This window comes from Paroedura picta, chromosome 1, assembly GCF_049243985.1.
Source record: "Paroedura picta isolate Pp20150507F chromosome 1, Ppicta_v3.0, whole genome shotgun sequence".
Lineage (NCBI taxonomy): Eukaryota > Metazoa > Chordata > Lepidosauria > Squamata > Gekkonidae > Paroedura > Paroedura picta.
Genome location: NC_135369.1, coordinates 104354305 through 104380291, shown reverse-complemented (window position 1 = coordinate 104380291; position 25987 = coordinate 104354305). Strand labels below are relative to the sequence as shown.

Genomic DNA, 25987 nt, shown 5'->3' with positions numbered 1-25987 from the left:
GCCAATTGGCACCCTTCCTCATCACGGCCAGGGCCCTCCTTAGGTGCCCTTACCTGATTATTTAATCCGTTCCGCAGGAGCGGTTAAAGATATTTCTAATAAATCTGTAACTAATTATCAGAGAGAAGCGTGATGGTCTGATATATCAGTCTTCTTCCTCACATAATCAATTTATATATGTAGAAAATTATTTTATTGTATGGAGCATTTAGTCATATGAGCCCTCATTCACATGCTGAAGTGGTACAATTCAGAGACAGATTTCTTTGTATTACAGGTATACATTTGGCTAATTCAAGCAAAAAAAAAAAACCCTTACTGGTTAGAAGGAGGAGGAGGAGGAGGAAGAGCTGGGTTTTTGTACCCTGCTTTTTATTTCCTGAAGTAGTCTCAAAGTAGCTTACAATCAGCTATCCATCCTCTCCCCACAATAAACACCCTGTTAGATCCATGGACTCAGAAACCAGGACACTGGGAGTTCATTTCATCTCTTTACTGTGACCCCAGCTCTAAGGAACAGAGGACCAAGACTGAATCCCACACAAACTCGCAACTTATATGCACAAATGAACAAAAGGATCTTCCCATCAGTGCACATAAAACTGACTGGATCAGGCAGGTGGGATCCAACCACATGCTTGTGAATTGTGTACTCAAAATTACGATCCTGCCTTGGACCTCAAGCTCAGTCCTTGGCAGGTCTACACACTGGGGTGAGAGAGCTCTGAGAAGACTGTGACTGACCCAAGGTCATCCAGCTGGTTGCTTGTGGAAGAGTCAGGAATCAAAACGAGTTCTCTAGATTAGAGGCTGCTGCTATTAACCACTACAGCATGCTGGCTCTCAGTTCCTTTAAATGCCTTTGGAGTGAACTTTCAGCTTGGAAAAAGCATTTAAAGGGTTTGTGAGCCCTTAAAATACCTTCAGAGTTCACTCATACCACTGCTGCTTGAAAAAGGTATTTACATTTTAAAGGGATCACATTCCCTTTATAGTTTAAATGCCTTAGCCCCCTCCATGGAAACAATGGAGGATGAGGGCACCTTCCTTGGGGGAATAAATAATTGACCCCAGGTCCAGCATTTTTCAAACTTGAATTTGTTTTTAGTTTTTTTGGGTGTCTCTACCTCAAAAAAGAGCCTCTTGTGGCGCAGAGTGGTAAGGCAGCTGTCTGAAAGCTCTGCCCATGAGGCTGGGAGTTCAATCCCAGCGGCCGGCTCAAGGTTGACTCAGCCTTCCATCCTTCCGAGGTCGGTAAAATGAGTACCCAGCTTGCTGGGGGGTAAACGGTAATGACTGGGGAAGGCACTGGCAAACCACCCCGTATTGAGTCTGCCATGAAAACGCTAGAGGGCGTCACCCCAAGGGTCAGACATGACCCGGTGCTTGCACAGGGGATACTTTTACCTTTTTTACCTAAAAAAACAGCAGCCCTCCAAGCCCCAGATAGATTTTCCATCAAAGACAAAAACAATCAGCATTCCTGAATATTTACTGAATCTGAATACAACCTCAGTATTGGGATTTAGGAATACTGGGAAATACCAATATGGGGAGGAGGGGTTCAATATACCCAGACCTGAAAAATACTTAGGTTCCTTTTTTTGTACATCTCTATGTTGCATCTACTGTTTGTGAGAACTAGGCCTCACCAAGAGCAAATTATGATATAAATGCTACAGATACTACTACTGATGAGTACAGCTGCTCTTCTCTCATTTCTCTATTTCCTTCCCTACAATCAGGATTGCTCCCTGTGGATGGAAAGAATTGAATTTGGATGCACAAAAGTAGCAATTTCTAGACTTCAGAATTGGCTTCCTGGTGTATTTGAGCACTCCCACAGGCATAAACATAATTGCCTTTAGTTATCTCAGGAAAATAAAAAGTGAGGAAACAAATAACCATCTTTTCTGTCAGACAAACAGAAGGATATGTTGACCCTAATTTAGCAGAGTATTCTGGCCTCAGCTGGTGGGATTTTTTATTTCAAAGCTCAAGTGAAAAGACTTCTCTTGAGTGATTCCTTATCTTGCATATGATTTCCTCCTTCAAGAGAAAACTTAAAAAGGTGTACATGTTTCTACATGAATGATAAACAATGAAACAATGAACCCATTAAAAAGTTTCATTATCTAAATGTGTAGCATTTCCCCTGTGGAAGGTCACTTCTGCCAGTTGGGGATGGGACAATTTGCACCAGTACTCCACTCCCCCTGCAGACCTACACACACTTCCCAGCACTGTTTCTGGGACAGCATTTTGAGAGGGACAGTGGAAAGGCAGAAAAGTTCTAGTTCCATCAGTAATTTCCTCTTGTGCTAATCTGGAGACAGGCTAATATATCCTGGATCTAGACCCGAAACAAAGAATACATTAATGCTGAGCTACAAAAATAAGTATATTATTTTCTTCAATGAACATTCAGAACTATACAAAGGACATGTGAGATGTGAACTCTTTAACTACGCCTTACAGAAAGCATTAAATTACAGTATTTGCTGGCGTATAAGACTACTTTTTCCCCCTGAAAAATATGCCTCCAAGTGGGGGGGTCGTCCTATACGCCGGGTGCACTTCAGTTGGGATAGACGTAGCTGCCCATAGTGGCCCATAGTACTGTATTGTAATGTAACAAACTCTATATTTTGAGTGGAAATGTTGGGGGGTCGTCTTATATGCCCAGTCGTTTTATACACCAGCAAATACGGTATATCACATAATGAAGAAACTTGGAATAAATAATATATGCAGCATTATATATTATTCAAAATAACTTCTGTGACATGAACAGTGGCAAATAACAAATAAATAATAATTTCAACTTACTGACTGTCCCAATGGTACCGATTCAGACTGCAAATACTGGCCCATGGGCAACGTTGGGTTATGAAACAAACCTCTTCGGGGTGATGTTGCTCTAACAGATGCCATATACCTTCTTTCTCTTCGTGGAGACAGGTCTCTTCGGGAGGATGCGTCTTTTCCAGGTGACATAGCTCTCCTTGGAGACAGATGACGTCTTGGTGAAACATCTCTTCGTGGTGATAACTCTCTCCTCATTACAGCTTCCTTCCTTGGTGAAATGTGTCTGATGGGTGAAATCTCTCTCCTAGGTGATAAATGTCTTCTAGGTGATAAATCCCCTTTGGGCATCAAATACCTCTTTGGTGAATTATCTCTATATGGTGAAGAATCATATCCTGGTGAGGACTGTCTGCTGGAAGATGAGAAATCTCTAGGAGATGAGTTGGACTCTAAAGAAACCATGTAGTCTTCATCCATGCAACTAGGTATGTCTAGCCTATCTTTGTCAGGTTCTGAATCTGTACTTTTGTTCTGGAAAAACCTCTGATATTCTGTCATCTGTGAATCATCACAAGAGTCACTTGACGTTAAGAGCTGAGTAACCTGAATGCTAGGTAAAGTGACCAAATAACTTATCAAGGAGGAATGTCCTACTGAACTATCAGGAGAGCCTCTATAAGATGCTGTAGCAGTATTAACAGAAAGCGAAGAGAATCTAGGGGGCTGAGGGCTAGTACTTCGTGATCTTGTTTTGGGTGTTGAATCTCCAAGCACATCATCAAAATCATCATCTTCATCATCATCATCATCCTCTCCATCTTCTCCTTCTGATTCTTCAGCATCAGAGAATTGGTGTTCTGTTGATGTACCAGTCATATTACTCTTTTCAACTTCTTGGTGTGTGTCTTCCATGTTTTCTGCAATGAATGTGACAAAATAGGATATATGCAGAGGACATATTTCTGCGCTTGATCAGTTTTGCCTACAGTTCTCAGTGGAATCAGTCCTCTTTAATGTTGTAGTTGTAGAAATCAGCCATGCACAAAGCAATCTGTAGTCCAGTACAATGAACTACACACATCCCACTGGTTTCTATAGCTCTCTGCAGGTTTTGCAGGATAAGATATTTATTTATTTTATTTTTCAATTTATTGCCCACCACTCCCCAAAGGCTCGCAGCAGGTTACAATCATCTGAATAAAAAACCCAATAAAATCCCCTTAAAAACAGATGTGAAACCAAATTACATTCATAAAAACCCATAAGACACATTAGCAACTTGCCCCAACCCTAACAATATCCCCAGTATCATCTTAAAGGAGGAGGGAGTAAGAGGGAACAGATGGAATTTGCCGCCACTTCTATAGGAGAGGCCATGATCTACCTGGCTGCCTGGCCTCAACCGTAGATCTGGCAGAAGAGCTCCATTTTGCAGGCCTTGCGGAATGCTGAAAGATCCCACAGGGCCCACAGCTCCTCCGGGAGATCATTCTACCAAGTTGGGACCAGGACGGAAAAGGCTCTGGCTCTGGTTGAGGCCAGGCGCACTTCGTTGAGGCTGGGAATTATATAAGAATCTGATCATATAACTTAACTGAAATTTGACAAAACAGAACCCATCTTGGGGTTCATGTGTTTCTTCCTTTTCCTCTTCCCTCATATGTTTCAGCTTTCCTCCCTCACATCTTTGTTCATACAGATTATAGCATGCCATAGACTCTGAATTGGAAAGTCTATACTGTAGTTTTTATAAACCCTAATTTGATCACTACCAGGACTAGAAACTCACAAGCATACATGATTTCCAGTTCTGGCATGGAAGCAAATCATTCCCAATTGAGATGTCATAACAGCTATGATTTGTGAGAACAGATGTGAAGTACAAGAGAAGGAGGGAAAAGCACATGCATGACAAAGCTTGTTCATGATGGTCAAACTATGGTTTGGCCATTATACTTGAACTAGGCTCCAAAATCCTAGATGACACAATCCAATGTCAAATTATGCTTTGAAGGTTGTAATGATGCTTAGGGCTGTACTGTCAGTCCAATACTTGGCTAGTAATTTTACCTTTTAAAGATTATCTTTATACCCCCAAGGTCTCAAGGATGCATCATATCCACTACTGCAGGGGTAGTCAACCTTTGGTCCTCCAAATGTCCATGGACTACAATTCCCAGGAGCCCCTGCCAGCATTTGGATATCTGGAGGACCACAGGTTGACTACCCCTGCACTACTGGAAGCCAGATTCTACACTTTGCAGCTTAGTTCTGTTCGAATACCAAATCGCTATCCCGAGTATCCCAAAACTCTTGCAGCTCTTGCACTGTCACAGAATGCATCTCCGCTCAGTCTCTGTGAATATGATGTACACTCAATGCATCAAGCCTAGCAGATCTGAGCTCTCTGAAGGACTGTCAGGCTTGGGGGTTTCTTCTCCAATAAAATAGGTCAAAACATTCATCAAGCTTGTAAATATTTACAATGCTTGGTAGCGACAGAAGGTAAACTTCTTTGTAAAAACAAACTTTTATATCCACTCTTGTCAGGGATGAAGTGTGGTGAGTCACTTCCTTACTGCAAAAACCACTGCAACTCATGAAGCCCTATGTGACATACCTGCTTCTTCTGTTTCAGCATCATCAATTGATGTCATTGATACTCCCAGCTCTAGGCATTTTTTCATGTGTGCTTTAGATTTCATATGTTTTGTCAGATTTCCTGAGGAAAGAAGGGGAGATTACTTGGATTAGATGGAATTCATGAAAATGTCATGGTAGTTCTAGAAAATGTTCTCTTCTTGCTTACCTAGATAATTAGTAAGCAAACAGGACCAATGGAAGAAATTCTCATTTAATTAAATAGTAATTTAATAGCATGTTCTTATAATTGTGTTTTTTCATGTTTAGCTCTGTTTATTGGAAATGCTCCATATTCAATGACAATGGTGCCTGTATTAATGTTGTCCCTTACATATATGGACAATGGCTATTAAATATTATTAATATTGGTGATGGAATGACTATATATTGTAATTTATTATGTCTTATAGGGATCCAGCTTAGAATTGTCAGCCATCATCTAGCTCACAACAGGCAAAAGATTTCTGAATAAATATAACAAAAATAGTGATGATATGCCATACTGAAGACAGTTGAAAGTAGCCAAATATAGATGCTAAAAAGCAATGAAAACTTTGGGTAACCCACAGGATAAATTCTAAGGGTTAGATCTACAATCATCCTCTGATGATGTTGGCATGTCAAACAGGAACAGGACTATTCTAATATGTGGTCCCAAATTATTTGTCTTTGATACAAAAAGACCAGAAATTCTTAGGGCCATTCCGCACAGCGTTAATGTTGCTGAAGTGTTACCATTGGGTAACACTATTTATTCTTCATTATTCACGACATCATACACAATCTGAAACACTCCTGCAACACTCCCGCAAAAATCGCTTCATTGTAGCGATTTTCAGGGAATCCACAAATCTTGGATCCCCCCTAAAAAACCGCTAGAGTCTTGAGAACAACCTGCAACACATCCGAAAAAGACGTGCATTTTCAGTACAGTAGTAGCAAGCATGTCCCTCCATAATCTCTCACACCCGAGCTTCAGGCGTCACGATCACCATTTCCCCCCCCTTAAACTGGTCAAAACAACAAATAAGCGATGCTTCTTTGGCTGAAATCCCTCCACAAGCAATTGTCCATAAAGTTTCCAAGCACAATACAGCCCCCTGTTTGACACTGCCTGTAATTTCAGCCAGAAATAGCACGGGGGGGGGGGGGGGGTTACTTTCAGAGTGTGTAAACGAGTAAGCGCCAGCTCATAAGCCAGTGAAAAAGGTCTTTCTGATACATCGAATGAATGAATATGTGTTGCTACTGGTGTTTTTGTGTTTTTAAAAAACAGTTTTTAAAGGGAAACATGAACCCAACTGTTAATTGGCTGCTCTGTTTGATTGACGGCCAGGGGAGGGAGGAAACGTGGAAAAATATCACCTCCTTTGTTTCAATTTTGGCGAGATCATAAACTTGTGCGTCACGAGAGCAGCGTTAGTGGGAGAGCCCTTTTTTCGATAGAACCGGCTGTGTGCGTTACCGATAGAACCAGTTGTGTGCATTGCTTTTGCTTCCAGCGCTTTTCAATAGCGCTCAGACTTAGCGAAATTGCCCGTTGTGCAGAATGGCCCTTAAGTCACAAATTCTACATGAAAGCAGTCCAAAAGAAGCACCAAAAGAATTGCTATCACCTTAGTATTACAAAACCAGCAAGACCCTAACTTATATTTTAAAAGCAATGTTGGCCAAATCTTTGGATACTTTCAGTCCAGTGATGGGAACTGTGAAATGGCAAACTTTTCTACACACCTAACAAAGTGCCCCAGGTTTGCAGGAAAATGTGAAAAATAAAACGAACAAAAAACACCATTGTATGGCTGCAAAAATGACAAAAAGAGAACTTGTAGCGTTAAGCAAAAGACTAACTCAATAGCTGTTGCTGGGCAATGGAAATTCTAGGCTTAACTCTGTCATTAAAAGGCAAAGGCTGGGGGCAGGATCAGAGTCGGTGTGGAGTAGTTAAGATTGGCAGACTCTAACAAGGAGAACTGGGTTCTCACATGAACTGGGTTCTTCACTGGGTTCTTCACATGAAGCCTACTGGGTGACACATGAAGCCTACTGGGTTTGGGGAAGGGAGGGGCCTCAGAAGGCCTATTATGCACGGAGGGGAAGGTCAACATTTGAGGTGGGATGGCAGTGGTCCCCACATAAACACCAGCAGTCTCTGCCTAGTTTTCTTGCCTCATTCCCTCCTTTTAGTCATTATCCAATCTACATTTTATCTGCCTTCCATCTTCAGCAACTTATTTATTTATTTCATTTAAACCCCACCTTTTTTCACAGAGGTGCCCAAAGCAGTTATTATCTTCTCCTTTTTATCTCCACAATAACCCTGTGAGATATGTTAGGGTGAAAAAACATGACTGGTCTGCCAGAGCAAGATGGAGTTTCAAACCTAGGTCTCTCAAACCCTACTCTGAAACTCTAACTGCTAGACCACACTGGCTTTCACAGAGTGCCTGCTGTTGAACAGAAAGCATCCAGGCCTAGTTGAGTCATTTAAAAAATCTTATTGTTGCTGCTAGGCTTAATGCTGCAAACCTTCAGGTTGGATCTGGAAATATCCCAGAATTACAACTGAACTCCAGTTTACAGAGATCAGTCCCCCATGAGAAAATGTCTCCTTTTGAGAGTGAATTCTATTATATAATATCTAGGGCCTATTATGCATGGCCGCTGAAATGGTGGTTGGCGGTCACATGGAAAACGCGGAGAAGGAAGAAGCGAAGAAAACCGCAAACGTACGGGTCGGAACGCAAGGGCAGCAAAACCCATAGTAGCTGCTAGCTGCGGCCGACAAGGCGGCCATGCAGAGCAAACAGGAAGGGAGGCGAGCACGGTGCTGACCAAGGCTGGGCCACCAAGGAGGGCAGCCACGGCACACGCAGGCCCTGCCGGCGGACCCAAAGGTTAGCGGAAGGGGAGAGAGCAAGCACACCCAGAAGTCCTGTACACCACGGACCTCCCTGATTATGCACGTGGCCACTCCGGAGCCACTTCTGGTTGTGCCCTGGTCGCCCAGGAAGCTCCTCTTTCTTCCGCGTTTCGCTAACGCAGTTCTTTTGGCGGCATACATCGACTCTGTGCCTGGCTGCCACCTGCAGCATGCATTATTGGTGATTTTAGCCGCCGCCATCCCACCTCAAATGTTGACCTTCCCCTCCGTGCATAATAGGCCTTCTGAGGCCCCTCCTTTCCCCAAACCCTCCCACCCTCAACTTCACCACAAAATCTCCAGTTATTTTCCAACTTGGAGCCGGCAACTGTAGTCAGACCTGGCCCAAATAAGTCTTTCTTGAGTGCTAAAATAGGGCTATAAAAAGGTAAAGGTATCCCCTGTGCAAGCACCGAGTCATGTCTGACCCTTGGGGTGACGCCCTCTAGCGTTTTCATGGCAGACTCAATATGGGGTGGTTTGCCAGTGCCTTCCCCAGTCATTACCGTTTACCCCCCCAGCAGCAAGCTGGGTACTCATTTTACCGACCTCGGAAGGATGGAAGGCTGAGTCAACCTTGAGTCGGCTGCTGGGATTGAACTCCCAGCCTCATGGGCAAAGCTTTCAGACGGCTGCCTTACCACTCTGCGGCACAAGAGGCTCAAAAAAATAGGGCTATAAAGAACAGAAAATGAATCAGTTTTGATACGTTTTTTCTTTACCCTGGGGAATCTCAAAGTGGCTTACAATTGCATTTACCTTCCTCTCATAATAGGCACCTTATGAGGTAGGTGAGGCTGAAAGAATTCTGAGAGAACTGTGAGTGGCCCTGGGTCACCCAGTAGGCAGAGGGGTGGGAAGGAGATAGGGAGATAGACAGAGATAAGGAACCAGGAAAAAGAAATAGGCGGGGGGGGGGTTAAAAAAGGAAATAGTTGGGGATTCTCACAAGTCCTTGTGGGTTGCTACTTATATCCTGCTTATTTACCACATGTGCACACACACAAAGAGACGTAATAGCCATCAAGATTAGTCTATATGTATTTTTGGTATTAAGACTAAGTAAAATCATATGGGATTTAAACATGCCATGAGAATAAAGAATTGCTAAAGAAATTGATCTCTCCCTTGTAAATGGTTCAGTTCAAATTCCTGGGGACATTACTATCTGTATAGCCCACAGGCTAACAAATGGAAGTCTCCCCACCCTAAGTGAGTAGGTACATATGAACATGAGCCATCACATCTCAATACATAATTAATGCAACTGTGGACAGAGTGGCCCACCTGGAGCCTGTGGATTTCTGCATTATTTATAAATGTGAAACCAAGCCACTGTACATCAGATCAGGAATTCTCTGCCCTGCAGCTAATGTTCTGCTTCTGCAATGTGCTACTGCAAATGTACAATCCCTGTAGCATTTTGTATATTGATGTAATTAATACCAGCACCGTAACATTTTGAGCCTGAAAAAAATATTTGCCAAGACAGTTTTTATGCCGCTACATTTCCTTTGCAGACAGATGGGCTGAGTAGAAGCCCATATTTCTTAATTAAGTTACTCAAAGAGTCTTCTATCTCACATAAATCCTTGAATCACTTAGACAAATGGGAAAAGTTAGATTTCATGAAGGCTTATTTTCATGAATAAAACTACCTTGCTTCGTCAACTTCCTTTACATTGAAAATATGTATGGCAGAATGCCAAGAATAAACTCCTCCTTTAGTTTAGTTTCTATATACCTTTAGTTTTGAAGGCAAAATTACACAGCTTGCATATATAAGGCCGTACATCGGTATGAGTGCGGATATGTTTTTTCAGCATGCTTGGTTTCTTGCACCGAATCCCACATTCTTCACAAATATACTTTCCCCGTCCTCGTCCTCTGACATACACATAATCCTCATTGGATTTATACCTGTTGGAAGAAGGCCTTAATTAAAATATTGTCCAAGACATAATATTCAGAAATGTAATAATATACAGAAAATGCATACATGAGGACAACTGTATGTGCACATCTTAGGGCTCAGGACACATTCTGTGATTGTGTCATCAATAATGGCAAAAGAATGTGTGTGATTGCATTTGCAGGGCTCACTTGTCTAGTTTCCATTTTGCATGTCTCAGTTATGTTTTAAATCTAGATTGCTGTTAAAGAACTACAGCAATAAGCACAGTCATTGACTAAAGTATTTTAGATGGCAAAAAACCCCCAAACCCAAGAGAATGTTATACGGAACTATGTATACCTTCTATCTTTACACCGCTTCATGGGAGCAATATAAATAAAGCAGTGTGGGGGAGGGCTCGGTCTGGGATGGGGGGGCCAATGATTGGCCCCTTGTCCCCGGACTGATGAGTCGGGAGGCATGAAGTGCCTCCCGACCCACCCACCCCCCAAGCCATTATGCAGCTGTCCGCCGACAAGAAGGTAGGCACCCACCCTTCTCAACCCTTCCCCCCAACCCCCCTTGCAACACAACTCCGTGCTTCCCTGCCCCCAGACACACAGCCACCCACCCTCCTCAACCCCCAACTCTTCCTTCCCTCGCCACTCACCCCTGCACTCCACTGCCGCTGCTTCCCTGCCCCCAGAAACACAGACATCCACCCTTCTCAACCCCCAACTCTTCCCCCCCTCACCACTAACCCCTGCACTCTGCCACCGCCGATTCCCTATCCCCAGACACACAGCCACCCACCCTTCTCAACCCCCAACTCTTCCTCCCGCCCGCTCTCGTGACTCGCCCCCCCACCTGTCCAGATTACCCTCTCCCCCTCCTTCCTTCCACTCCTGCCCCGTCCCCTTTCATGGCACCTGCCTGCCTGCTTGCCTGCTTGCCTGCTTGCCTTCCTTCCTTCCTTCCTTCCTTCCTTCCTTCCTTCCTTCCTTCCTTCCTTCCTTCCTTCCTTCCTTCCTTCCTTCCTTCCTTCCTTCCTTCTTTCCTTCCTTCCTTCCTTCCTTCCTTCCTTCCTCAATTTATCTCTCTCCTTTCTGCCTCTCTCTCTCTGCCTCTTTCTCTCCCTCTCGCTTTCTCTCTTGCTTAGACAAATTGGAAAAGTTAGATTTCATGAAGGCTTATTTTCATGAATAAAACTACCTTGCTTCGTCAACTTCCTTTACATTTAAAAGATGTATGGCAGAACGCCAAGAATAAACTCCTCCTATAGTTTAGTTTCTATATACCTTTAGTTTTGAAGGCAAAATTACACAGCTTGCATATATAAGGCTGTACATCGGTATGAGTGCGGATGTTTTTTCAGCACCGAATCCCACATTCTTCACAAATATACTTTCCCTGTCCTCATCCTCTGACATACACATAATCCTCATTGGATTTATATCTGCACTTTACAGACTAATGTGAGAAATACACACAGAAAATATTAACTGGTAGTATGTTTTGGCCTTGACTGCCGCTTTTCATATTAATTTTTCTTAGAGCTGGGGAACCATCAAATCTTCAAAGACTCAACAGCATGTGCTAGATTCTTGCCTAATTATAACATTACAAAGACTGGTATCATGTCCACTGTTACTTTGACTTGTAGGAGCCCCTCATAATATAGGATATCCTTACAATCATTCTTTGACAAAAGATACAGAATACAGTGCTTACATATTATTTTAGTAAGCAAAATAGTGATGTAAATGTGAAAAGAGCAATCCATGAACCAAGCAATTCAGATAAAAATACAATAACTGGTTCAATAGTTCAGTTATTTTCCACAGTGGCCATTACATTTGAAATTGCCATTATTCACTAAATTGCCATTATTCACTAAAAGTTTAATGGGGAAGTTGGATAAATCCATAATAAATCTGTTGCCTTCTATTGTTTCCTGCATTGTATGCTCTCTCTCTCTCTCTCACTATTTTATTAAAATAATTTTATTTTCAGCTGTGTCAAGTTTAGCAGGAAGCATTTCAAATAGAATGAAGCTAGGAAGGTGGAATGGTTTACTGGAAAGAGGAATCCAGTGATATTTTAAAGTCAACAAAATGTATTCCTTCATGAGATTTTGTTAGATCTCTCTTTATCAGATATATGGTCAATGTTTATTAGGCAGATATATTTATACTTAAAAGTACACAGAATAAAAAGACAGAGGGGGTGAGACGTTACAATAAGACAGTTTAAAACATGACCTGATCTACAGGTGCGGTTGGGGACTATTTCCAGCTTTTTACATTTTAAAACAAAATGTACCGTAATTGTCTTTGCTACTGAACTCCTGTTTTACTTTTGCTGCAACAGAAACAGGTAACCTTTGGAATTATTATGCTGAAGTAAGGGATTACACAGTCCTGTGGAATCAGGGTTTTTACCTTCTAGACATTTAGAACAGAAAAAAGATTTAATTCACTTTTAGATTGCTGTAGTTATTTATATAGTTTGGAGTTGGGTTTACATAACTCTATGGACTTGGCCTTCTGTTGGAGTTTGTGGGGAAAGTATTTTGTCCCTGAGAGAAAGCCTTCAGAGGTATCTGAGAAAAGAGATTTCTGAGGGAAAAGGTAGCTTTCCAAGGAGAAAGGGACATGGAAGCCATCTGAAGAGGGATGTCCTGTTCAAAAAACAGCTTCACCTAGTGAGGAGCCTAAGCACAGGTGAAGTCTAGAGACTTGTAGCTACACCAAAAGCCTTCAGATACTACCACCACCACAGAGAGGCAGCTGAACTACAGGAAAGTATGAGACTGGCATGCAGACCTCATCTCTGTTCAACCAATTTTAAACTGAGCTGCCTACGGATCATTTGCAGTTTATATTTGTGTGTCCTTTAATTACCCATCTTTTTCTTGCTGTATTAGTATTTTAATTTCTGTTATGCAAGTTAGCAGGTGATTTGAGGGACTGGGGAATTGTTTGAATCTGGAAGGCTAGAGATACTGCAACTTTCTCTTTTTGTTACTACCCTCCCTATTCACCAATACAGTTCCTACAACTTCTTCCTCAACTGATGCTGGCTGGAGAAACTGTGGTTACAATTGTTAGGTATTTTTCCACTGATATAAGTCTAGGGTCCTATCAATATGATATCAAGTCCTTTAACCTCTTTGCCCTTATAACCCCTTCTTAAACATATGTCCTCTGTGAATGCCAATATTTTTCTACCGCTAGATTATATGCTTTGAAGGCACAATGAGGTTTTGCAGACAAGAACATTATGGTCCTTTCTGATCACACAGTGGTGGGAAAATGCTTGGTTTAAGAGGTACATTTTCCATTAATGAAGACACAGAACTGTGGCCAAGACACCACAGACTTATTTAGAATTTTCTAAGTTCACTATTCATGAAAGCAAACAAACAAAACTCCTGAATGGCAAAGTAGATAATATAATAAGCTGGGCTTCTTGAATTGGTGAATTTTCTAAAAGAATACTTGTGCTTATAAGCCTTAAGGCTTATAGTCACAATTGATGGGAGAGAAATTTTTGCTATTCAAATATGTTCATTTGAATCATGAGACCTATCAGTGGTGCTAATGCCCTTTGAATAACAAACACAAGGAAACTCAAGCTATAGAGGCACACAAAATAAACCTGCAAAAGAATCAACTTACTGTATATTTGTTAACAATTTTTAAAATAAACTTGCATAAGAACAAACTGCTCAGTAAATCCAGCACTACCATAAACTGAAAAATTTATGTTGAGGATATTATTAGATCATCTTTCTAAAAAAATTACATAGGCCAATGGAGATAATAGGTTACAGCAACCCATGTGCAAAAAGCCACTGTGTGCAGATATTTCTGGTGGGTTCATATTTCATTCTTGAAAGACTATATGCACTGTATCACCATTATCCCATTTCTGCATAAACTGCACCTTACACATGTTGAAAAGGAACTGCAAATATGCTCCATTTAACCCATGAATCCAGTACTTCAGCCCACAGCAAAGCAGTAGACAGAACTTTCTTTTCTATGTACGACCAAATGGTATAGGAATTTGTGGTCACAATTCCAACCAAAAGTGGGTCATGAAGCCTGTGAAAGTGGGTCCCAGGTTTTTGCAGTGTTATTGATTTATGCATGATCTCTCCTAAGTGGGTCACCATATCAAGTAAATTTGGATATATGGGTTACCATAGCAAATGGCTGGGAACCACCACCCTACTGCATACGGAAGACAAATGCTAGACTGGAGTGAAAACATGATGAGGGTGCAGCAAAGTATCCCACAGAAGATAAACTGAATCCTATTTTCTTTCCCTATCCTGTTCGACACACAAGCAATATGCCAGGCTGTCCAAGGAAGTTCTGTAAATGCCTCTGATACCACTACCAGGCCTGTCATCCACCACCAGACAACTTGGTACCTTGAGAGTTGTATGACTCATTGAGGACCGAGTGCTTGCTACCATTCAACAGCAGCCATCCCATGAAAGCCAGGGTGGTATAGTGGTTACAGTGTCATACTAGGATGTTGGACAGCCAGGTAACCTCTCTGCAGCAGAAATTCACTGGGTGACCAATTATACATGATCAGCCAAACTTACTTCACAGGATTGTTGTGAGGATAAAATGGAGGAAAGGACAATAATGTAGGCTGCTTTGAATCCACATTGTCATGAAAGACAGCATAAATTAAGTATAACTGAAGACGTGGGGCAGATTAAAGGGACATTGGTTGATGGTGGGAAGGAGAGAGGGCTGCATGTAAGCATGAGACTATGGAGTCGACAGGTAGAACATAAGAAAAAAATAATATAGGGAAAGGAATACAAGATTAAGTAAGGGACTCCCTAAAGGTCCTTGCATGTTTATCACTGTGCAACTGGACTCAGCCTAGGAACCATCACATGCAACCAGGCCCAACTTGACACAACTCGACCACAGTTTTCCTGCTAGGAGAGAGAAGGTATGAAAGCTGAAGATAGAGAGAAAAAACTAAGTTGGCTAGTGGTTGGAAAGTAGAGAAAGAAACAGAAAAGGGGAGAGGTTATATGGATTTTTAGTATACTAGTATGGGAAAGTGGAAATAGTGAGGGGAGGGAGGGGAAAATTATATAACTCCCAGAAGTTCTTGCAGGTCCCTTTCTTTGTATGTTTTCATTAACTGATAGGCTACAGTGTTTTACAGGAACCTCTGAATGGAATTTTAGTGGTAAAAATAACTGCACAAATGGTATCTATGTTATTTATAAATAACAAAAATGGATAAGATCTAAATAAATGGGTAATTAGCTCTAGAATTTTGCTAGAAATTCCTTCAAAAGCAGTTTGTGATAGGATGTGTGTTGTTTAAAAAGGTGTCAGTTGTTTAAAAACAATTGCGTGTCACTGGATTGATGTGAGCCCCAAGAAGCTTTTTGGATCCTGGCTTTTTTTCTAAAATTATTATAATTTCCCACCAGTATTATGTTCTTACCCTCCTTCAAAGATTTTAATCCTCATTGGCTCATTTTGTTTGGATACAAGATCTTTGTCGCCATGGCTATCTCCTTTTATTCTTTCTTTGACAACAGACCCCACTACCTTCTTTTCCAACTTGCTCCCAAATATGAAGAATGGCTCTTGTTTCATCTGTAAAATGAAACAGAATTACTAATTGTTTTAACTGTTTGAGAATCAGAAAAAAAATCTAAAACAGAATTAACAGTGTTTTAAAAATATTAATGTAAATATTTTAAAACAAGTTTTGACCTTATACATGCTCAGACTTTGTAAGCTAATTATTTTGGTCATTTGTTTGACCAAACAATAAGTGATGACCAAAGACAGTTTTTGAAACACCCTGTTCTGGGGATGCTATAATCATACCACCACATCACATTTCCATATTTCCATATAAAACAATAAAAAGGGATTCTTTAAAAAAAACTTACTGGGTGATCAAAATCAGTCAACAGCTAGCACTGGAATTTCAGGTCCTAGTCTGCTCAAAGCCATCTGGCCCATCAGGGTTGGTGTGGTTAAGACACACTATTTTCTCTGCCTACAGTTCAAAAGGCAGTGATGTGGAGACAACCATGCCCAGCTGCCTTTAATTTCCCCAACCCAATGCATTAGCCACTCATTCATAGCAGAGACAGAAGTTCTGTGATGACCCAAATACCAGGAGAAAGAAAAGTCCACACCAGGCTTGGGAAAATGCCAGGCAACTACCACATTTGATGCTAGTGCCTCATTTAATTTACTTGGGCCCAGGCAATACCTATAATATTTTGAAAAAGCTGAGTGGGCCTTGGGATTCCATCACATTTTTCTATCAGTGTACTGGAAATAACTTACAGTCTTCTCAAGCCTGTGATTGATTAAAAACTGTTTTGAACCTGATATGGTATTAACTTTAGGCAATACCTGGAAGCCTCTCCTACTTCATGGCTAAATGTTATCAACAGCTATGTTTAAAAAGTCCAAAATTGTTAAATTCTGATATGAGAAATTGAAATCCTCATGACTGTAGTTTGGACAGCTTTCCAAGAGTATTAGTTCTATCTGGAATTACCATGATAAATAAAGAAAGTACAGCGTTAAGAAAAATAAAGAGAAGTGAAGCCATAACTATCGCTCAGAATGACTCACTCACATAGAATCCTTTTTTAGACAAATTGAGAGACTGATGCACTTTGCATTTGAGAGAAATTATATGCAGTCTATCAAAATGACTACATTTAGCTTTGAATTTAAATTAATTGAGATCTGTCCTAAGCACAAAATCCAAAACATCTGGATTTGCTTGTTTATACTGGGCCAGTTATAATGTAAGACAAAACTTGAGTGGCACCTTAAAAATTATCAGTATTTATTTCAACACGCGCTCTTGTGACTCAAAGCTCACTTCATTTGGTATGAAGGCTGGAACAGAAAGGCTAGGTATGAATTCTGTCATGAATCTTCCAAGTGTAAATTCTCTGTGCAAATGACTAGAATGTGATAAGCGACTCATAATTCTGACCTAGTTGCTTACACAGAGAATGTATACTTTATTTATTCCTTAGATTTTTAGCCTGCCACTCTCCAGGGACTTGTGGCAGGGTACAATATAACCCCCCCCCCTCATAAAACATGATAAAACCCCATCCCATAACAAAACAACAAAACAAAGATAAAAGAGGATAAAATAAGACTAGCGGTATAATCCCTTTCTCCCATCCCTGTAGCCATCTACCCCCCAGGGTGGGATATGGTGGACGTTATTGTATAACCTGAGGAGGGCCCCCCATTGTTCCTGTCTCTGGTGGAAAATCTCTGTTTTGCAGGCCCTGCAGTATTCTGATAGCTCCGTTAGTGCCTTCAGCTCTCCCGGGAGCTCATTTCACCAGGTCAGGGCCAGGACTTAAAAGGCCCTGGCCTGGGTTGAGGCAAGGCATACTTCTTTGGAGCCAGGGCCCTGCAGATTAGCACCTGCAGAGTGAAGTGCACTGTGGGGGGCATAAGGATATAAGCGATTCCTCAGATAGGCAGGGCCCAAGCTGCGAATGGCCTTAAATGTTAACACTAAAACCTTGAACCTGATCTGGTCCAACACAGGCAACCAATGCAGCTGCCTCAGCACAGGCTGGATATGGGCCCTCCAAGCTGTGCCAATGAAGAACCTAGCAGCTGGATTCTGCACCAGCTGGAGTTTCCCGGTCAAGGACAAGGGTAGGCCTGCGTACAGTGAGTTACAGAAATCCAGCCTAGAGGTGACTGTTGCATGGATCAGTGTAGCTAGACAGTCCAAGGGAAACTAGGGCGCTAATAGCATCAACTGGCAAAAGTAGTAAAACACCGTGCAGGCTACCCTTGTTACCTGGGCCTCCATAGACAGGGAGGTATCAAGAATCACCCCCAGATTCCGGCTGAGGACACGATATTAAGTTGCACCCCAGCCAGAGTGGGTAAGTGTGCTTCTTGGTCTTCCGCCTTCCTACCCAGCCACAGGACCTCCATCTTGGAGGGGTTGAGTTTCAGGTGACCCTGCTCTAACCATCCAGCAACGGCTTCCAAACAACTGGCAACTGGGTGGGGAGGGGAGTCTAGGCAACCATCCAAGAGCAGATAGATATGGGTGTTCTTCACCTATTGTCATCCGCATACTCTAGCCCATAACTCTGGACCAGCTGTGCCAGAAGGTGCATAAAGATGTTAAATAATGTAGGGGAGAGTACTGCCCCCTATTGTACCCTGCAAGGGAGTCAGTAAAGGCACAATAATTCCTCCCCCACTGCCACCATCTGTGTCCGGTTACAGAGAAAGGAGCACAGCCATTGAAGGGCTGTCCCCTGGATCCTGGCCCTAGTGAGATGGTGGGCCAACAACTCATGGTCAACCATATCAAACGCAGCCAGCAGATTGAGCATCACGAGGATGGCCGGACAACCCCGATCCAGCTGGCGCCGGAGATCATCCATCAAGGCGACCAGCACTGTTTACACCCTATGGCCAGGACAGAAACTCAAATGGTAAGGATCGAGCACTGAAGCTTCTTCCAAGTATGCTAGGAGCTCGTCTGCTGCAGCCATTTCAACTACCTTGCCTAGAAACACAAGATGTGAAACTGGGTGGTAGTTGGCTACGTCGTGTGGGTCCAGTGATGGATTTTTCAGTAAGAAACGAACCACTGCCTCCAGCACCTCTGCGAACTCCCTTATAGACAGGGAGAGGTTGATAATCTCTCCCAGAGGGCCTCCTATTTACGGGTCCCTTGTCTTGAGCAACCAAAACAGACCGGAATCAGGAGGTAACTAGAAAGACTCATGTTGGAAATCACACTCAGCAAGCCTTAAGTAAAAATACCCAGTTTGATTTCACTCCACATGTTTGAATAAGTGAGCTGTGAATCACAAAATGTCATATTCAAATAGATGTTAAATTTTTAAGGTGCCACTGGATTTTTATTTTGCTATAAGACAGTAACGAATTTACCCCATGCAATGAATTTGAAAATAACATCTTCTTCCATGGGAGCATTTTCTATTAAAAGTGTTACATGGTTTTGAAAACTCACAAGGCTTTTTTAAAGTGATGGTCTATGAGTAGGATGATAAATTCTTAAAAGCTCCTGTTCATGGATATTTTCAGTAGAAATCCCCATTGGACACCATCCCATCCCAGTGTAATATAATGTTACATGCACTGGTTTATAGATAATATTTAATTTAAAACAACAATATTACCATGAACATTCTGAAATGCATTTAACTTTTCAGCATATTGCAAAGTCCTTATCAAAATGTAAATGACTTTAGGAATCTATTACTACCTGAGTAAATGGTTTCCATGCACTTGATGACGTTAATTTTCCAGCTCCAGGCCGATGCATCGGTGCCAAAGTATAAATCTCTGTACTGTTTTTCTGCTTGGACCTTAGGAGAGCCAGGGTAATCTTTGTACTCAGTCCTGATGGGTTAGGATTGCATGAGCTAATACACCATGAGGCATAAACAGAAGATTTTAGGGTTGCTTGTTGAACAAAATTGGGTTTTGTGTAGTTTAAGAAACACCAACTCACAGTTGTAGTGGTGCGCAAAGTAGGGAACTGTAGAATTTGCTGGAAGTCAGCAAGATCTGTAAGTAGGATCGTTGAGGTCACTGCTTTCCCACTTGGTTGGGTTGCCATTTGAACCAACATACCAAAGGGCAATTTCTTCTGCTTGTCTTCTATCTGACTTTCGCCTGAGGGCAAAAGTGACCTCTGTGGACTCAGACTCATATCTGATTCAGTTTCATCTACATCCAGTTCTTCTGGGGATTCTCTGCCTTCAGACATGCTACTGGACTTTTGACCTGGTGAAGCAGAGTCAAAACTGAGAAGCTTTTCCCTGCTTGGTGGTGAAGGCTCAGTGGGGGGCACTGTGGGAGCTGGCAAATCTTGAGATGATGAGGATGATAGTGGAGAAGAGGACACCGTGGATGGCAGACTCTCTTTTGGCTCAGTAGTACAGCTCTGCCTAACCAGCTGAGGTTTCTGTGGCCTGGGAAAGATTTTTTTAATGTCTGAATTAGTGAGTTCCACAGCACTTAGTTCCTCAACAATCTGTCCATACATTTTTTCATCCTTTACTCTCTTTTGTTGTTTGGTCTCCATGAACAACTCCAAACTGCTTGCAGGGGACAGCATCCGTTTGTTTCCACCCAGGGGGGAAGTGGTATCTGCACTGGAGGCCAAACACAATGGGATGGCAGATCCCAAGTTAAGTGACAGGGTCTGTGGTACTTTCCATAAAGGATATTTTTCCAAGCTTCCATGTTGACCTAACATCTGTGCAATGTTAAATCCTATTCCATGCATGGTTGCACTTGTTGCTAATGTCCTTTGAGAAAGAGTCTCATCTACTTTGCAAATGACAATAGCAGGGCTGCTGCTCTGAGCAATTATCTGGGAAATGCTTGTATACATGACACTACCATAGGATGGCACATGAGTCTGAATCCTAACGGGAACAATTGTACCTGGTAATGACTGAACCGGCCCAATATTCTGGGTTTCATAATCTACCTGCAGGTGCTGCTCAGAAGAGGTATCTGTTGATTTAATGCTACAATCGGGCTGGTATGTTGCAAGTGCATTTTTAGAATACTGCCGAGATGTTCCTGAGTAACGCTGGTAGGTTTGCTCTTTACTATGTACATAATCAGCAGTTTTCTTTCGAACATGCTCCTGAGCATATTCCAGATGGTAACTTGGATGACTTTCTGGTGGGAAAGGTTGCTTGGTATAGGATTTTTGAAGCTGCTGTGCAAAAGGATGGGAGAAATGTGTCTGTGAAAGTTCTGAGGGCCACAGATTGCTGGGCTGTGCTGGCAAGTGAGTCATGCAGACAGATGGATATTGAAACGGCAACAAAGTGTTGTGGACGGGGAGAAAAGGAACTTTTTCTTGCAGCGCAAACAGGTGCTGTTGTTCTGCTGAATATCTGCCTGGAATATAAGGTGCTTGTGGGACCGAGAGATGGGAAAGGGGGGATAAGCTAGCGCTTGGCGGTGCACAAGACCCAGCAGACTGCTTCCCAGAATCATCTGATGGAAAAGAAGAGGGGGAATGAGGCCAAGCAACATGGGAAGGCCGAAGACTGACATGCACATGTTCCATTTGCTCTTGCTTTATATTTTGTTCCATGCTGGAATCAGGCTGGGGGATCTCTGGGGAACCACTGAAAGAAGCCTGGCGAACCAAAAAGCATTTCTTCCTTTCTCTCACTGGAGACAAAGCAATAGGAAGGGCTCCTGCGGCAGGAGCATGGGAAAGATTTCCATAGTCAAAGGATTTACTTCGTATCTCAGGGGTTTCAGCAGGGGGAGGACATGGCATCTGTTCAGATGAGCAGCGTCTCATTTCTTTCTGTTGGTGATGGCCAGGGACGGAAAGAGAGTAAGCACCAGCTGGGACGGTTAAAAATTCAGACGGTTTCCCAAACTCATCCTGTTTGGTTGATGTCATGAACTTAATGCTATCCTCCCTCTCAAAGGACATCGAAAAACTCGAGCTGTGGGACAAATTGCTCTCTTGACTAGGGCTGCGGGAAAGGCTTGTCCCTGTAGACTCAAAGCTGGACTCTCCAGAGGAGTGCTCCAAGTCAGCAAGCCGCAAACGCTTCTTCTTAGGAGGAAGCTTTTCAGCTGGGAGTTGGGATAGGGTTTCACTTCTCTGGGGCCACTGGAATTCTTCTGGAGGCTTCTCTTGCTCTTTTACTGGAACTTCTCTCTCTTTCTCGGGCTTATCTGGCTCCTCTGTGACACGAATCTCAGGGACCTGTATATTATGCTGACGAACAAGTCTGGGTTGCATATGATATGGCTGAGCATGTTGGGATGAAGGAGACTGTTTGCTAACACTGTCAGCGTTTTCCGTCTGCTGAACCCTGTCTGGGCTCATGGGGGACTCTGCAATCTCACTTTCACAAGTTTCAGATGATGAATACATTTTCTCTTGTTGGCAAGCAACAAGATCTGTAGATTCAGACCGTTCAAATGAGTTTGGCCGACTTAATGAATTTGTGTGCTGAATGACAGAGATTACATTTCCTTTTCTGCTCAGAGCCTCTACAGCCTTCTCGTGATCAATAATTAAGGGACATTCTTCTAGAGAAGAGGCCGGGCTTCCTGACTGGAGGTTGGGCCGACAGAGTTCAAAGTGCTCTGGATGAGAATGAGGAGAACTGTCATGGCTTTGAGCTAAATACCCACTCCTTGGTCCTTCCTGGATTGCCAGTTTGGGATCAAAATCACCAGACATGGGGCTGCCAGTAGCACCACTACATAATGATGGTGTGTCCTCCTCATCCCCAACACTCTTCTGTATTCTTCGCTTTCTGTTTTCAAATGTAACACCATATGTAGAAGACACAGTTTGAAAGTGTGTAGATGATTCAGAATAAAATTCTCCTTGCTTTGACCCACTCAAACTTGATGTGTCTCGATAGCTTTGTTTCAGATTTCCATATTCCTCCCATTTTCTGTAGTGCTTTCCTGAGTCCCCCTCATAAAAAATCCTCTCTCCTACCAACAACTTCTTTTCTCTCATGCCCAGCCCCTTGTCTCCCGCTGTTGATCTGGCAGAAGCAATCATAATGTTCTTCCCTATTCTGCCATGGTAGTCTGAATCTGAATGTCCTTCCAACAATGAGGGAAGCTCAAAGGCTGCTTGTCTTATTAACATTCGTTGATGGGGTATTCCTATTGTCCCAGGATAAAATACATCATCTGAGCCAGTCATTCTCTCATCGAATGAATGGCTTCCTCTCAAAGTTGTTGGAACATTCAAACTGGTTGCAGATGAGGTTGGCATAGAGTTGCTTCTAATCAGTGGGTTTGTATCCGTGGGAGGTTCTAAAAGCAGGGAGATGTCACCTGGGTGACTTCTTGGATAAAGGCTTGATTCACTTTTGATGGATGATGTGATAGTATGAGACTGTTTGGACTCTATACTGCTATCATTAAAGACTTGGGTGCTTTTTATAGTGCTGATTTTATTAGGATCAATTAGTGCTTCTTTATTTGGAGACATTCGTTCTTCAAGCATCTTGAAGTCTAATCTAGAGTTTACAAGAGGTAGTGGCTCTGCCTTGCCTTTCCTACCCACTGAACCATGATCCTGATTGGCTGTCGCTAATGGTTGTGCAGTCCTTTGATTTATCCTATAGAATTTCCCAAAGATTATTTCTTCATAAGACTTTGCATTGGTATTTGGAGGGCTTATTTGTTGTTCGGCACTTTCTGAGCGTGAAAAATAACCAGAATCAGTGCTTCCTTTGCTATGTGGGCTCAGAAGATTTAATGACTGCTCAGAATCCTGCCCTTTCTTCTCAGACAGCCTTAGTGCAAGTCGCTGCTTAACTGTATGAGAGTCATCAGACTTTGTATTTAATGAAGGACCTTGTAGATTGTCAGATCCAACATGCTGGGAGCTTTCACATGGTAACTGCAATCCACTTTTAGGAATAATCAAAATAGGAACTTTCATTGGGCCCCCCAAAGATTCTTCTAGTGATGTGTGAAAACCACTGCTGCTAGTGATGTCCAAGGGAATCTGTGGCACTGGGCTCAGTTTGTCAGGACCTTCAACAAGCAATGAAGCCTCTTCATCAGTATCTGTACTCTGCTCCCCATCTGAATGTATCTCTGCTTCCACATCAATGAAACTGGCATCTAGCTCCAATTTAGATACAGCCGATTCTGTGAAAGGTACTAATCCTGCTTTAATTGCATGGGCGTGAGATTTCCTATGCTTGTATAAATTGCTCTTTGTCTTAAAAGAGAAACCACAAGGGATGCAAGGGTATGGACGTTCCCCAGTGTGGGACCTAATGTGTTTCTTAAGTACGCTAGGTTTGGCACAGGCCCTGCTACAGTAAGGACAAATGTATTTGCCAGGCTTTTTGGGCTTATGTTCTTTCTTGTGACCATCTTCCAACTGCTGCTCTATACATTTCTGAGAATACTGGCTGTAAGCAGGGTTCAAGCTGGAAATTTTCTTTCTGGAAAAACTTCCACTATGGCCGTGCATGTGAAATGGAAACAAATCTTCAGAGGCAACTGGTTGCAGATGGCCAGGAAACTGCCACTTATGGCTTTCTAGGCTCTGATGCGGCTTTAGGTTGTGCAAGAACCCTTGTGGCAATGAATGCTGAGGGAAAGAAAGCGCATGTTGACATGAGTAAGGACTCGGAAGGTGCTGCGGGTATTGCTTCTCTGTGGCTTGCTGGCTAGTATCACTAGAGGACACTACTTTCCCAGAACTAAAAAGTTGTGCAGATGCAGGGTTTCCCATGTGTTCAGGATCTATTTGTGCCTGTCCTTCCAGGCTTCCAATTGCACTCATCTTAACATTAGCTGAATGTTCCTTCCGCCATCTACTTGGTACTTTAGCTATTTCTCCAGACCTTGAGGTAGCAGTTTGCCCTACAGCTGTATCTCCAGAGTCCATTTTGTCACACAAGGTCTTAAGTGCTAGTTGACTTGAAAGCTGTGCAGGCACATGAAGTGTATCCAGTGCTGTGCTTTTTTAAAGTTTGCTTGCTCCCATTTCTCCAGAGCTGTCCCAAGTTCACAGATTTCACTTGCTCTGCGGAAGGTTTCACATATTAGCCTTACAGGCATTAGATCTTTATGTAGCTCTATGCTAAAAATTAACGGTCGCAGTTCTGTTCATGGTAGGAATTCTTGCTGAACAGTTTACTGTATCTTCATCAAGACTTGCTATGGCATTTCAACATTATTCATGGCTATTAAATCTTCAGACGGAGAAGATCCAGCGGGATGTATTTGTTCATCAACTAAAGCAGGGTTCCAGACATTCCTTCCCAGAAGATGCAGCTACCTTAAAAAACACACACAATACAAAGTTCAAGACAACTAAATATAGATTGAGATAAACATTTTAGAGTGCCAGTGAAAAAGGAACTCCATGTTACAAGAACCTTGGCTCACACTGAGAGAAAACAGATAGTTTTGCAAGCGTGGGGGATTCCCATTTCTCAGGCTCCATGTGCCCTAGGAAAGACATAAGAAGTCCTTCTCCCTCCCCTTCTGCTGCCAAAAACAGGACAGGTGGGAAACTGGAAGCTCCTCTTCACCCCTTTTAGCACTAAGCAAAGATGCACGTTTTAAGGTGAGTTCCCCCAAAGTACATCTGACTGCAACTTTGGTTGTGCACATGTGACCCAGCACGTGTCAGACATATCAAGTAGCTATGCCCTAAGCCTGGAATAACTCTGCATAAGATTGTACCGTATAAGCCTCAAACGGCACTGGAAGGAAAACGTGAACAGAAACTCTTGTGATACAATAAGCAGCATCTGCTGAACAAAAGGGGCAAAGATGGGGAAGTATGATTTCTTTATTGGTGTAATGATTAAAAGACTCTATTTTGGAGAACTCAGTTTGATTCTCAACTTCTCCACATGAAGCCTGCTGGGTGACCCTGGGTCAGTCACAGTTCTCTCAGAACTCTCTTAGCCCCACCTATCTCTCAAGGGGGCTGTTATAGGTAGAAGGGAAAGTGATTGTGAGCTACTTTGAAATTCCTTAGAATAGAGAAAAACGCACAATAAAAACCAACTCTTTGTCTTCTTCTTAATATGGTTCATGCTCATTACCTTTCTTAACCACCCTCTACAGCAGGGGTAGTCAACCTGTGGTCCTCCAGATGTCCTCCAGCATTTGCTGGCA

General features: G+C 42.5%; 1 protein-coding gene across 10 annotated transcripts in view; it reads right to left on the bottom strand.

Annotated features, from left to right (window-relative positions):
• Nucleotides 1-25987, bottom strand: part of HIVEP2 (HIVEP zinc finger 2) — a 201382-nt gene that overhangs the window by 4304 nt on the left and 171091 nt on the right. For 9 of the 10 annotated variants that reach the window (XM_077351108.1, XM_077351140.1, XM_077351128.1 and 6 more), the window contains 5 exons: nt 19581-25136; nt 15762-15916; nt 10119-10294; nt 5429-5530; nt 2830-3725 (listed from right to left, as the gene is read on the bottom strand). In XM_077351108.1, the coding sequence (XP_077207223.1) occupies nt 2830-3725; nt 5429-5530; nt 10119-10294; nt 15762-15916; nt 19581-24743 (6492 nt within the window). In that variant the 5' untranslated portion in view covers nt 24744-25136. The remainder of the gene's footprint in view (nt 1-2829; nt 3726-5428; nt 5531-10118; nt 10295-15761; nt 15917-19580; nt 25137-25987) is intronic. The other variant, XM_077351139.1, reaches the window with a different exon arrangement.